Below are 14,431 nucleotides of genomic sequence, written 5' to 3'. Positions count from 1 at the left end.
GATTACTCTTTTTTGTACTGTATAAAATTAGTAAAACCGAAATACTATATAATCCAAACTTAGAGAACTTTCAAGAACAATGTTCTATTTTGGCATGCAGATATTTTTTAAGGGGGTGAAATGTTGCAAAATAAGACTGAAATTTTTGGCAATTTTTTACTCCTCTTTAAGAAAAAGAATAGTTTACAATACCAATAGCAGCATGCTGACTTATCCCGTTATTTTCAGATGAAATATTTTTAATATCCACCTAAATGTAAGTAAGCTTGGTAAAATCAACAAATTTACCATAATCCAAAAGAAAAATCGTTTATAGGTCTCATTCATAGTGAATAACTCAACATCAATGCACTTTGCAACATTCCGGATATAAATTAATTTTGAAATAGGGATACTTCATTTTTTTTTTTTTTTTACAAACGTGAATTTCAAAAAATGAACAAACATTTGATCACACTTTAAATTTGATTGAAAGTATTTTCTGACAATGTGCTACATATTTTGTCGCAAATTCTATTTGCATATTTTAATGATTAATGCATTAAGAACGCAATGCATGAAAAACATGTTACACCATTCACAAAGCAAAAATAGATTATTACTTCAAATTGGCAAGGCTAAATGTAATTCATCTATTAATTTTCAAATGTTTCTTACATCTTTAATAAGAACTTTTAGATACGGGGATAATTGAAAGATTGTTCCATTAATTGGCTGAAGCAATTGCGGAATCAGGTTGATTACTTTAAACAAACATTTTATGAAGTTCACCAGATGTACATGTGTATAAGAAGGGGCTGTCACAATTGGTTGTTTGATCGTTTGTGAGCAATGCTATCATGCGCAAAATATCATGCAACCAAATGGTCACACAACCTCTTGTGAAAGCTCCTTTCAATGGCTGTTTGCACCACATAGAAGAACCACATAGAGGGGGTGGGGGGGAGAAGAGAGAAAGTGAGTGGGGGAGGGGAGGTGGTAGAGGAGACAGAGAAGAGAGGGAAGTGAGAGCTCGAGGAGAGAAAGAGAATAGAGAGGCAGGGGAGTGAGGGAGAGAGAGAGGACTCGAGGAGTATATGAAATTGGTACAATAATAAATAAAAGTAGCCAAAAAAGGTGTAACACAATATTTACTAATGAACCATCTGAGCAAAATAACGAATTCTAAGAATTTACCTCAATGTCTTTTGCAATTCATTCTTAAACAAGGATTTGGGAAATACCAGCAATTAAAAAAAGGTACAATATTCTTCATACTTTTCATATCATAATTTTCCTTAAAAACTTACTTTTGACAACCTTAAAAAATCATAACTGTTACCAGTCAGAAATACATCATTCAGCTCCAAGGAAAGAATATCCATATATATCCCAGGAAATAAAATATCTATAAATTTTACTTGATTACAATCAGGTCCATTGCAATTTTTGCACTAACAGTCTTTCATTTTCTATCTGAATTGAAATCTGAGAGAAAATGGCTTACTGCCCTATACTTCTTAACCAAGGTTAAGTTTGTTATTAGATCTCATCATACCCAGTTCATGAAACATGGATAAGCAAGTGTCACTGATCAATTGGTATGAGGTTTCATGATCAAGGTCAAAGGTCATTTTAATAGTGTCAATGAACTTTGACCATGTTGTGGTATCAACATCAAAAACTTAAAACCAAAGTGCAGATTTCAATTTTTTCAAGTTAATTTGGGAAATATAAAACCTTAGTCCATGAAACATGAATATAATGGTTATGAAGTATAGACAAACAGATGAATATGGTTTGAAAAACCTAGGCGAATGTCTCTGCTGCCGTTGGAAAAGCAGCACCTGTAGTTTAACTGTGCTATGTAGGTGAGACAAAAACCCTACAACAGTTGTATTATTTGTTTTAGGCTTTATTGATTTGTGTTATATACACATTACTTAAAATGAATTTATAAATGAAGACAAAACAAGCAATAACACTAGCTCCAATGAAAGTCATATCAATGATCGCTCTGCAAATATCCCTTTTTGCATTACAGTTCAATAGTTCTCTTTCACAGTAAAGCACAAGATAATTCATTTAGGCCAAGTACAGCACAAATACCACTAAGGCACTGCCTTTGGATTAAATCCAACTCAAAATCAGATATAATCTTATCAGTCATATCACAATTATATTAAATTAAACAGCTGTATGCGTGAGAAAAATCTAAAAGCTGTAAACAAAATGGAAGATTTTGGTTTCGTCTGTTTCTTGCTGATAAACACACAACCATTTTATATTCATAGTTTAATAATGCACATTATATCCTACATACATGTAGATTCAATCCTGTAGTGATTGGTTCAAATAGCATCATGTGACCAAACATATTTTAACTATGATGTTGCGTGACGTCAGACCTCAATTATATTTTTTGCTATACCAATATTCTGACATCATTATTTCAGAAAACTTGATATTTAGCTAAACTCTTGGGTGCACCGGTCAGCGAGCTCTCTCTCCCGAGCAAGTCCCGAGATGCGTCGGCGCAGGCACCAATCTGCGTTCCGCTGAGCGCGGTGGCTTGAGCAAAAGTAGGTCATTCAATGCAAATAACCGGAATCTGCGAGCTCAGCGCATAGATTTTTGTTCTGAATTATTAAAAGTAGGATATAAAACAAATAAATCAGGCATTTCGTTCGAAAGCATAGCGTGTATAATAAACAAATATATCAGGCTTTGAGAAAGTATAGTGGAATTATCTATCCTCAGTTGGACTGGCAAAAACTACTATATTTTTGTCTCTCATGAAAAATAGTAATTGCCAGACCAACCTCGGATAAATAATTCCACTATACTTTCTCAAAGCCTGATATTTTGTTTAATATACACATGTTCCTGCTCCCATACAGAGGGCGGTTCACTGATGAGTATTGGGCGGTCGTAGGGGGCGCATGCCCGTGAATGGTCGGAAGCCATTCCTCGGGGATGTCAATGCCGTTATCCCTGTTAACATTATTCGGAGTAAGCTCCATAGCGCGGGATAAGCACTGGTACACACAGTGTGTTAAAGAGGCTATCCAAATCCGCCTACATCCGAATAATGTTCACCTCTGGTGGGCGAGACAAAAAATTGAACCAATTATACCATGGTCACATTTGTTCTACGGCGGCCGTACGGCGAGTCGGAAACAGCCGTTTTAACATTTTTTGTCCAACTACATATAGGTGGTTTGAATCAAAATTAATAAAACGGCTGTTTTCGACTCGCCGTACGGCCGCCGTAGAGCAAATGTGACCAAGGTATAAGAAAGCTATGAGCATTTGAATGTTGGAAATGCAACTAACGTGTATGATGTCAATCATGTCATACTTGCATAACTCCTTAATTACTTCTGAAGACGACAAGAACACACTGGTCATTTTTCAGGACCAACAATTGCCCATGAAAGATTACATGGTGTACTGTGAAACCCACTACATTCTTCTTCTTCGCCAAGGAAACCTTCAGAAGTTACATCCTCAATTACTTTTACACAAATCAATTACAAAAATTGTCACATTGTCAAGTCTATCCATAGATCAGATGCTAAATAGCGGTTTCATATAAACATATATCTCGTTTTGGTGTATATTTTCAGTGTACAAACGGGGGGGCATTGTACTTGTGTGACATCAAAGATCAATGAAAGGATCTAGCATTAGTGATTTCAATATTGAACATTCAAATGCTCATAAATTGCTTATTGTTTATTCGATTGTTCTAAAACTTTAATCAATCTTATTTTCTGTTGTTTTTTTTCATACAAGTTAACATTCCAACCTATAAAATCTGTTCCTAATAGTGGTATGAACACTAAAATCAAAATTCCAATCTAATTCGAGCATTCCTGCAAGATTAGAAACAAATATAATTCCAAGCTGTACCGTCACCAGCAGCTGGGTCTTGAAGTCAATTTTGATTTATCTCCAATCATAAGTATTCCAATTTACTTCTTGGAACACATTATATGCAAAGTATGATTTGTTAAAAATTATGTTGTTTCAGTTTGCGTAGTGTGCAATGATCTTTTCATGTTACAGCAGAATAGCTGCAGCCGCTGACTAGATATTAGGCTAAAGACATGATGTTATAATTCTAGCTATCAGAGACGAACCCGAGGTTGGACTTGATATATACCTACCTTGATGAATGAATACAAATTAAAAATCTTATTAATAATCCATATGTGACCTGCCTCCCCAAAGCCAATAAGATGCCCAAATCAATTTTGATATTTTGATTTATTGAACTTGAAAAATGATATACAACTTGTCACACAAGTACTAGATTGAATGCAGAAGATATCCAGTGAGAGCTTCAAAGAATAAAGAGAAAAGGTTTGAAATTCAGGGTTCACTCAAGCATGAGATGCGCAAACAGCTATCTCAGTGAAATATCAAAGCAGTCCACAAAAAATTATGTCAAACAAACTCTTGCATCTTGTCTATTGACTTTCCAACTTCAAATTTTGATAGAATGAAGAAGATTAACTCTATCCAATATTAGTTATTAAACTTTCTCCTTTCACTCTTTGAAGACCAAATTACTGTTTTGCTAAATGCGAACTTACTATTTGCAGTGACCCTTTTGGGGTAGCAGGTCACTTATGACTCCGGACCATATTTTGGGATGAATTTTCCTAGATCTCCCACAAACAATATTCAATAATATTGAGAAAATCAATATTCTACATACTACAGCAGAATGATATTTGCATAATTGTGCATTGCACAAAAAAGAAACCCTTGAAATAAATCAAATAGCCCCCTGAAAAAAAAATCTACCTTTCTTCATTATAACTATTTGTAAATTTTAGGGGAGATCTGTCAACTTGGATAAATAAAAGAAAATATTTTGGCGAATTATCCTCTGATTCACCCATCTCTGAGTCAACATCTTTCCAGTTCCAGTCAGCAATAATGACAACTTCCTACATAATGACTAAAATCATATCATCGTCAAATTATGACACAGAAAATACATGTACACAACCAACTCAATTTCCTGGCAGGATTATTCATCCCATCACAATATGGGTTTGTCTGATCCGGTCTCTACCTGCTTCTACTGTTGACATCAGAATTTTCTGTCATTTTAAGTAACATCACAACAAGATTAATTAAATTCCTGACAAAGCTGCTTCAATGATTCTCACGTTTTCTGTTCCACAGAATCTATCGACATTTTGATTGCGGCTTCAAGCATAGCGGATTCGGTCATATCACTGTCCATCTCTCCGGTTTCCTGTTCGGCAACGGCTTTACAGGATGGGCTAGATGTCTGAGCTGAGTTGTTAGTATTGCTTTCAAGTCTGTCTTTGGCTGTTCTATTCCCAGGTGGCAAAGGCACTTCTGAGGACGAGGACTGGTTGCTTTCAGCTGATGATTGCGTTGGACCTTGGGCTTGTCTGTAAAAAAAAAAAATTAGAATGTTATAAAACGAGACAAATTTGAGAAATCAAATCTTGCTTTTCTTCACTGGAAACTGAAATCAACCCATCCTAAAAATAACATATATATGGATCTGTTATAGTAAAAAGACAACTAGCATTAATGTTCCAAATCATACAGTGTATTTACTACAAGAATCTAATCAGTCAAATAATACAACACCAACTTTATATTATCTTGCATTTAATTGTTGTATTTCTTTTTCCCAGCTTTCTAATAATGTATACCTTTTTTGGCTTCCAATGTGACCTGGGTCCAAAAGTTTATACGTATGTCACCTCTTGTCTTGTGTTTACATCATTGCATGGTCGCCCGGTTAAACAAACAAGTTGAGCACCTCTGGCAGTCTCGCCTGCGTTACGCAATTCAATATAGCAGCAGTGCTGCCTTTGAAAACGACTATAGAATAATCATTCACAAAAACACTATTTGTATGATGATAAAATACTATGTTTATTGATCCTAAATGACATTTGACTTTGATTGTGTGACCGAGGACTTGTGCAAGACGATCAGTGACACTTGATTACCCATATGTCCACACTTCATGAACTAGATCCACATACTTTCAAAGTTATGATGGCATTTCAACAAATACCCCCTCCCAAAAAACACGGCAAAAGTTCTTTGACCTTGGTCATGTGACCTGAAACTCATGCAGGATGTTCACTGATGCTGGATTGCTTTTATGTCCAATTTTCATGAACTAGATCCATATACTTTCAGAGTTACGATTTTGTTTTAATTCCAACATAAACTGAGCCATTGACCCTAAATGACCTATGACCTTGGTCATGTGACCTGAAATTCACAAAGAATGTTCAGTGATACTTGATTACTCTTGTCCAAGTTTCATGAACCAGATCCATAAACTTTCAAAGTTATGATGGAAATCAACAAATACCCCCAACATAGCCAAAGTTCATTGATCCTAAATGACCTTTGACCTTGGTCATGTGACCTGAAACTCACAAAGGATGTTCAGTAACACTTCATTACCCTTATGATCAAGTTTTATTAACCAGGTCCATTTACTCTCTATAACGTTATGATGCCATTTCAAAAACTTAACCTTTGGTTATTAAAGATTTTGATGTTGATTCCCACAACATCGTCTAAGTTCATTGATCCTAAGTGACCTTTGACCTTGGTCATGTGACCTCAAACTCTGGCAGGATGTCCAGTAATACTTGACAACCATTATGTCCAAATTTCATGAACTAGACCTATATTCTTTCTAATTATGATATTTCGAAAACTTAACCTTTGGTTAAGATTTGATGTTGTCGCCACCCCCGTCGGAAAAGCGCGCCTAGTCTCACTCTGCTATGCAGGCGAGACAAAAACAGGACTGATAGACAACTAAAAACAAATTAATCATGCCATCGACTTAATTTGTAATTCTCTTTAAGAGCCTGACTAGATATTTCATGAATGACATACTGTTTTAAACACCTCACCTGTTAAAAAAAGCTTCTCTCCTCCTTCTCACTTCATCAACATCGACAGGTTTGCTTGCTTCAGGAACTTGTTTTTCTGTACCTATTCAAATGAAAAAGCAATCTAAATCTGCAAAAATCTGAAAATAAGCTTAACCGTGAAGGACACATTTTCAGAAGAATGTTATCATGCGTTTAAATGGGAAACATCAATAATGTCCTTCTTTGTAATTTCAAGTAATAAAAGGTTGAGAGACAAAGCATTACTCATCATGATTATTAAATATATTTTGATGAAATAATTTTCACTATTTATATTAATTTACTGACATACTGTCTGCACATATCAAGCCTTGATTTATATGAACAAAACATTAATATATTAAAGTTATCCATAGTTCCAAGGAAATCTATATTTTGAAACAAACTTCCAAAGCCTAGAAATTTTCATAGAGGTGGCATCCCACCAACACCACTTTCTCATATTTCCAACTGTATCATACAGATGGGCATTGTCCGGGGAAACAGTTTCAACAAAAGAATTGTCACATGTTTTATCTGACAAAGTTATGTTTCGTCTGACAGTTACCATTATAAATACTGCACTTCTCCGCCAGTCAAAATCAAGGAAACTTGTCAGACGACAAATGATATTGAAATGCTTCACAGAAACCGCCAAGTAAGTGAGGTTGCAGGTACCATATCGACAATGAAAATTTGGAGATTATTTTCAAAAGAATTTAATATGTTACAGCATTCTATTTGAGGCCTGGTCATAGATGACCTAAAAAAATATTGTATGTCTGCTGTAAAGATGATATAAATATACATGTTGATACCTAGCCAATCGCATTGCAGTTGATGCGCATACCTAGAATATTTTTTTTTAATGAAACTTACATAAATAACCACACTGACATCACATGGTCACCTGAAGTTGAAACTAAAACACAGCAGAAGTTCCCAAATCTTACACTATTTTGGGTTATTGCTTAAAGGACAAGTCCACCCCAACAAAAAGTTGATTTGAATAAAAAGAGAAAAATCCAACAAGCATAACACTGAAAATTTCATCAAAATCGGATGTAAAATAAGAAAGTTATGACATTTTAAAGTTTCACTTAATTTCACAAAACAGTTATATGCACATCCTGCCTCCAATGCAAATAATAATAATAATAATAGCTGTATTTATAAAGTGCCTTTTGCCTGAGGATACAAAGCGCTGCTATTATGACCCCGGCTGCAGCTCGAGCTACCATCACCGGCGCTCAGTGCATGCAAGGAATTAATCCTGCCGGGTTGAGGAGACTATGATGTCATCCACTCACTATTTTGTATTTTATTATATGAAATATGAAATATTCTAATTTTTTCCTCATTGTCAAATGACACAGCGACTAATTCCTCCCTAACCATGTGGAATTAGTATTGTTTAATGCTATATGGTTCAGTCAAGTTGGTCCTTATTGTCAAATCTATAAAAAATGACATATTGTATACCGTATTTTCCGGTGTATTAACCGCACCTTTTTCCGTCAGGGAAAACCTCGAAAATGGGGGGTGCGGTTTATACACGAACACAGAGAAATCCGACCTCAGAAACTTGATTGACTTGACGAAAATTTAGCATATATAATGAATGTGTGACATGTTTGAAACGTGGACTTGTAAAAAGAATGAAATAAAACTCACTTCATCTCTGTCTTTCTCTTTTCATAATTTAATGATTTTTGTTGTGGCGTTCGCGGGACGGCCAATCCATGTTCGGTGAGCGCACCTCAGTAGCGCCTGCTGGCATGGCTGGCCGGCGCTGGGCGCGCCGCAGCCTAGCGACAGGGAAACTAAAGGCGGAGCGTCGCGCAGTACCGTAGACGTAGTTCTGTTTGACTGATCTGCTAGTGTAATTGACAGCTAATGTCATACCTCTAATACTGAACAGTAGGGCACTAAATTTTGAAGCTGCCTACTATCGCTTTTCCAAACCAAAAATAAGAAAAATCCCAGAAAGAAACATAAATCTTGCTCGAGGCCTTTCTAATGTGCAGCTAACTAAACTTGAAGACTGTACGTGTTGAAGCGCCATCTACCGGTATTGATTGCTTTTGCAGCAATGGAGATGCTGATGATGCTGACCTCATTTACAACGACGAGAGGTTGCTTGACATCTTCAACGCTTCTTCATCCGACAAGGAGTTCCTAGGATTTTAAATCCTTAATCCTCTGGCCCATTTTATGGGCGGGCCCTCTTCAGGGCCACCAATTCTCCAAGAAAGAATAATCTTAATACCCCATATGAAATAAATATTCAATGTTCCCTTTATATGATATACGATATCATTACAAAATAATAATATACGATATCATTAACAAAACTATCAAGAAGACAACAAAACAATTTTAAAAAAATTGTATTTCATCCACATCCACATCACATCATTTTTCTCATTTAAAAAAAAAAACTTAATATCAATGCAAGATGCAATGCCCGATCGTCCCTTCCCATCCCCCCCCCCCCTGGCTGCGGCGACTCACGAGCAACGCGCATGCGCTCCCTCCATGTATGCTCAGAAAAAAAAAGTTAAAACCCAACGTGACTGCTCGTCTCGCTCGGCCAACAGTCCTTTCTCAAATTATTTGGTCATGTGATGGTGTTGAGTTGCTTAAGTAAACACAATCCCAATTCGTCGTCAACAGGTAATAAGTCTGTTTTATGAGTATTTATGCAAAATTCATACGTCAGGACGAATCACTTTGGACGTACCAGAGGCAGAGCTCGGGCAGCCGGCAGCTGCCCGTAGACTCAGCACCACGTACAGGCATTATCGCTGTGTATTGCATGAGCGAGATAATTGCGTCAAAATTGTCGAAGTGAAAACACTTTGCATCGAACAAATAATATATTTTCGTATATTTTATTGCTTCAGTATCACGGAGAATGCATGAAGATATTCCTTCAAATATATAGAATATTACACAGATTTCACTATTTCTGGTTTCCTCAATTTTTTTTTCTTTTTTCCAAGAGTAAAAAGAGTTTATACACGGCCGCGGTTTATATACCGGAAAATACGGTAATTCAAACAATACAAAAACAAAAGAAACAGTGAGTGATGGACATCATTGACTGAGTCACCTAGTTGTGCATATCACTGTCTTGTGAAAAATAAGCTAAACTTTAAAATGTCATAACTTTCTTCTTTACATCCGATTTTGATGAAATTTTCAGCACTATGCTAGTTTGATTTTCTCTATTTATCCATGTCAGCATTTTCCTGGGGTGGACTTGACCTTTAACAAGACTAATTTGAAACTTTTGGCAGAAAATTTCTGCTAATTGAAAATGAATTAAGTTCCACACCTTGAAGACTGAGTTGAATAGCAGCTTGCAGATCATCGTCTGCTTTGTCACCGGATATTAAATTCCTGCTTTCGTTAAGCGCTTTCTGAAGGTCATCCTGGGTCACCCCTGCACCGGTGGAAACCCTCTGGTTTGAAGACTGGACAAGGTCCGAGAGAAGCTTTGGTGGCTGAGTCTGAACGGCAGGTATCAGGCGTAAAAGCTGGTCTGCTTCACATTCCGGTAGACTACCACGGATCACAAATATGGAATACCCTTGGATTGGTGAGAAAAATGAGCCACATGTCAAGGGTGTATAACAGATGTATATTTATCAAATAAAAAGAGAAAGGAATCAAGGCTGGAAACAATTTTTATGGCAAAGAAATATTCAGTATAGAGGTTTTATGGTATACCACGTATTCTATTAATTTTGTGGGCATGTATTTGGTCCTGAAAAGGACCCTTAAAATTGTTTGAAAGCAGAAAAATCAAAGAATAAGATTAATTAAAGATCAAGTAAAGTTGTACAAACGATTGACAAAACAAGGATTAATGTGAAATGTGTTGGACTGACATTCCAAACTTATCAAAATGTAGTGACTACTATCTATTTCCATCCACTTATTATGTGAACATTAGAATTTTACTATCTTGATACAGTATCATTTTTCTATAAAAAAAAATAGTGTTTGCATTAAAAAAATCCATATACACAGATTACATCCTGAAAATGTTGGCCCATTCCATGCTTGACAATTGGTTTCATATAAAAAAGAAACTAGACAGATTCCAGACTGCGGACAGTAGAAATTCAAGCCTCTGCCAGACAATGAACAAGCCTAACTTTTGTAATTGTAACAAATGTGTCTGTTTGCATACACTCCTCAGTTTGGATGTAACATGGTATTAATTGACAAGCCAATTTCTAAAATTCTAAAATTGGCTCAAGAAACTACTTCACTGCATTAGGCTATCATAAATTATCTTTGAAGATGACATAAACAAACGATAGAATAAGTCCTGACAGTCACAGGGACGCTGCAAAAAAAAAGATTAACTAAATGACTATAACCCAAGGGTCTTCCTTTCAAATCCATGTTACTTTTACATGGTGGGAGTGAATTCCCTATAACCCTAATCAAATTTCTATAATAAATTATGAATTTTGCATTCCAGTGGTTGTTCAGAACTAAACTTTTAATCCACAAAGACTGGAATTCAACTTTAGCCAATGAGAATCCAAATTAGTGGCATCCAAGGAGCAGTTACGATCCATAAAGTTATGGATAATTCAAAAAAAGCATATATGAAAAATATGAAAATATTTGCCATAAAATAACACAGGCAAACAAAATTATGCCATTGACACATAGCCCAAAAAAAAGCCAGCGTTTTTCTTTTTTTAAAGAATGGCCCCAGGTATGTTCACATAAGTTTTCATGGGGAATTGGAAAGTATAAACATGCATAACCTGCATCTTTCAAAGAGTGCATTGATCCGAACAAAATATGGAAAGCCAGCAACGTCAACATCTAAATGCATGTTTCTTCAAAATGTTTTCTAGATATAATTTATACTCATACATTTATCAAATGTCTTGACAATTCAGTGTACTTCCTCTTTGTTTACAAAGAACATTGTGCAAATTTCTGATCACCAAGAGTGAATGAGATTTATGACAAACAGATATCATTTATAACCACTGAAAATTATACACAGAGCCTTTATGGTAAAGTCATAATCTCAATTTCCCTGGTCTTCTTCCCTTCTTTTTCTTCTTTCTTTACTGCGCCATGAGCATCTTTATGATGGATACCAGCGTATTACAAATGTCCATATTATTATTATAATTATTATTAATCATATCATGCAATGTGATTATTATTGGAGAGACTGGTTAATTTTCTTCAGTCCCAAATCCAAATTATCATAAGGATGGGCAAAATAGTACACAGAAAAAGTGTGTTTTTTTTTCTTCAAAATGCAATGTTCCAACCTTTCTTGAATACAATGAGGAAAAATAAAAACAAGAAAACACTGCATTGTGTCTGAAATATCTTACCCTCCTTCTGAAGCTGCGCAAGGAACATGCTTAAATATGTATGTGATATAAGTTCTGGACCCGTCAACAGAGAATTTAGATTAAACCACTGGTCCCCAAGCTTTCTAATAGTCAGCCAGTGCTCCCGGAAATTACATATGAAGGCACATTCTCTCCTGTAGAAATAAGACAAATAGGAAAATATATTGATAGATTACTAATTGAAGAAATGGCAATGAGATTTGGCCTGTAAATTTAGTGGATTCACAACATGGTGCGCCATCAATCGGTTGCAGTGAACAGGCCAAATTTCTAACTACAGGGTCAACATCACACGCACGCAATGCACAGTGCTAGTGTACTGTAATGTGACTGTGATGCTTCATGAATGAAAACCATATAGCAAGAAATATGCAGTTAAATTTTATCTCCCACCTCCTGGACCCTAGTAAACAGCATATCCGTCAAGCCGTGTCGGCCAGCACTGAATAACCTCATGCATGCATGCACAATAGTACTAGCGCGGGCAACAGATGTCTACTTTTTCCCATGATGAGGCTTTGCGAATTTTGGCCTGTCCGCTTCAACCAATAGATGGCGCACCGTATTGCAAATCCACCAAATTGACAGGGATGGAGTCAAAGCCAGTCTCAAGGGCCACGATTTGCCAGCCTCAGCCCGAGTCACGTGTATTTTCTCCAGCGGCTTTGTGGTTTGAACCTATCTGCCTTGACTCCATCTCTGGGAAATGTACAAAAGAACAAGTGGAGCGCCTTTGGCAGTCTCACCTGCATCGTGCGATTCAATATAGCAGCAGTGCTGACTTTGAAAACTACTATATCATTCATATAATGATACAATACTATGTTCATCGACAATATATGACATTTGACCTTGATCACGTGACCTAAGACTTGTCAGTGATACTTGATTACCCCTATATCCACATTTTATAAACTATATCTATAAACTTTGTAAGTTATGACAGCAATCTAATAATTACCTCCAAAATGGCCAAAATGCAATGACCTTAAATGACCTTTGACTGTGATAATGTGACCTGAAACTCGCATGAGATGTTCAATGATACTTGATCTACTATTATGTCCAAGTTTTATAAACTAGATCCATACACTTTAAGAGTTATGATGGTTATTCAACAAATACCCCCTACATGGCCAAAGTTCATTGACCCTAAATGACCTTTGACCTGGGTAACGTGACTCGAAACTCAGGCAGGATGTTCAGTGATACTGATTAACCTTATGTCCAAGTTTCATGAACTAAGTCCATATATTTTCTAAGTTATGATGACATTTCAAAAACTCAACCCTAGGTAAAGATTTTGATGTTGATCCCCCAACGTGGTCTAAGTTCATTGACCTTAAATGACCTTGGTCATGTGACCTGAAACTAAGGCAGGATCTTCAGTAATACTCGATTGACCTTATGGCCAAGTTTCATGAACTAGATCCATATACTTTCTTAGTTATGCTGTCATTTAAAAAAACTTAACCTTTGGTTAAGATTTGGTGTTGACGCCGCCGCCGGAAAAGCGGCGCCTATAGTATCACTCTGCTATGTAGGTGAGACAAAAATGGATAAGTCATAATATCCAACATTCAGGGCATTTTTGTTTGATATCTTTAAGCTCCAGCTATATCGTTTCTCCTAGAAAGTAATCTTGTCACAAAACTTTTACATTAACAGGAAGGCCAAATGGTCTGATTCAATGCACAGATCAACACGTAGAAGACAAAACCTACCACCCCTCCCTCCCCACCCAAAAAATAATGAATAACAAATAAATAAAAAATAAATGAATAAAAAATCGTTTTGATTAAAAAGAAAAAAATCAAACAAGCACAACACTCACCTCAAAATTTCATTAAAATTGATGTAAAATAAGGAAGATTTTTAGTTGGCTAAATTTCAAAATGAGTTATATACACATCCTGGTTGATACATGTACGCAAATGAGGCAACCACTTGGCATCACACACTCAATACAAGTATTTCTTTTGTATGAATGTTAAACTATTTATCACAAGATTCTCGTCGTATTGATACCCGTATCTCAAATCGACATGTTCCTGTTTTAACAAAAACAAAAGGGACCGCAGACCATCGGAATCTTGTTCAAGTTGG

The 14,431-nt window shown here is 36.1% G+C and overlaps 1 protein-coding gene across 2 annotated transcripts in view; it reads right to left on the bottom strand.

The window, feature by feature from the left end:
* Positions 1-1,098: 1,098 nt before the first annotated feature.
* Positions 1,099-14,431, bottom strand: part of LOC129264285 (ataxin-3-like) — a 30,796-nt gene continuing 17,463 nt past the window's right edge. The window contains exons 5-8 of one of the 2 annotated variants that reach the window (XM_054902135.2): positions 12,305-12,459; positions 10,261-10,515; positions 6,921-7,002; positions 1,099-5,417 (exon numbers count right to left, since the gene is read on the bottom strand). In XM_054902135.2, coding sequence (XP_054758110.1) covers positions 5,162-5,417; positions 6,921-7,002; positions 10,261-10,515; positions 12,305-12,459 — 748 coding nt within the window. In that variant the 3' untranslated portion in view covers positions 1,099-5,161. The remainder of the gene's footprint in view (positions 5,418-6,920; positions 7,003-10,260; positions 10,516-12,304; positions 12,460-14,431) is intronic. The other variant, XM_064102965.1, reaches the window with a different exon arrangement.

Source organism: Lytechinus pictus, chromosome 7 (assembly GCF_037042905.1).
Source record: "Lytechinus pictus isolate F3 Inbred chromosome 7, Lp3.0, whole genome shotgun sequence".
NCBI lineage: Eukaryota > Metazoa > Echinodermata > Echinoidea > Temnopleuroida > Toxopneustidae > Lytechinus > Lytechinus pictus.
This window is presented reverse-complemented; position numbering and strand designations above follow the sequence as displayed.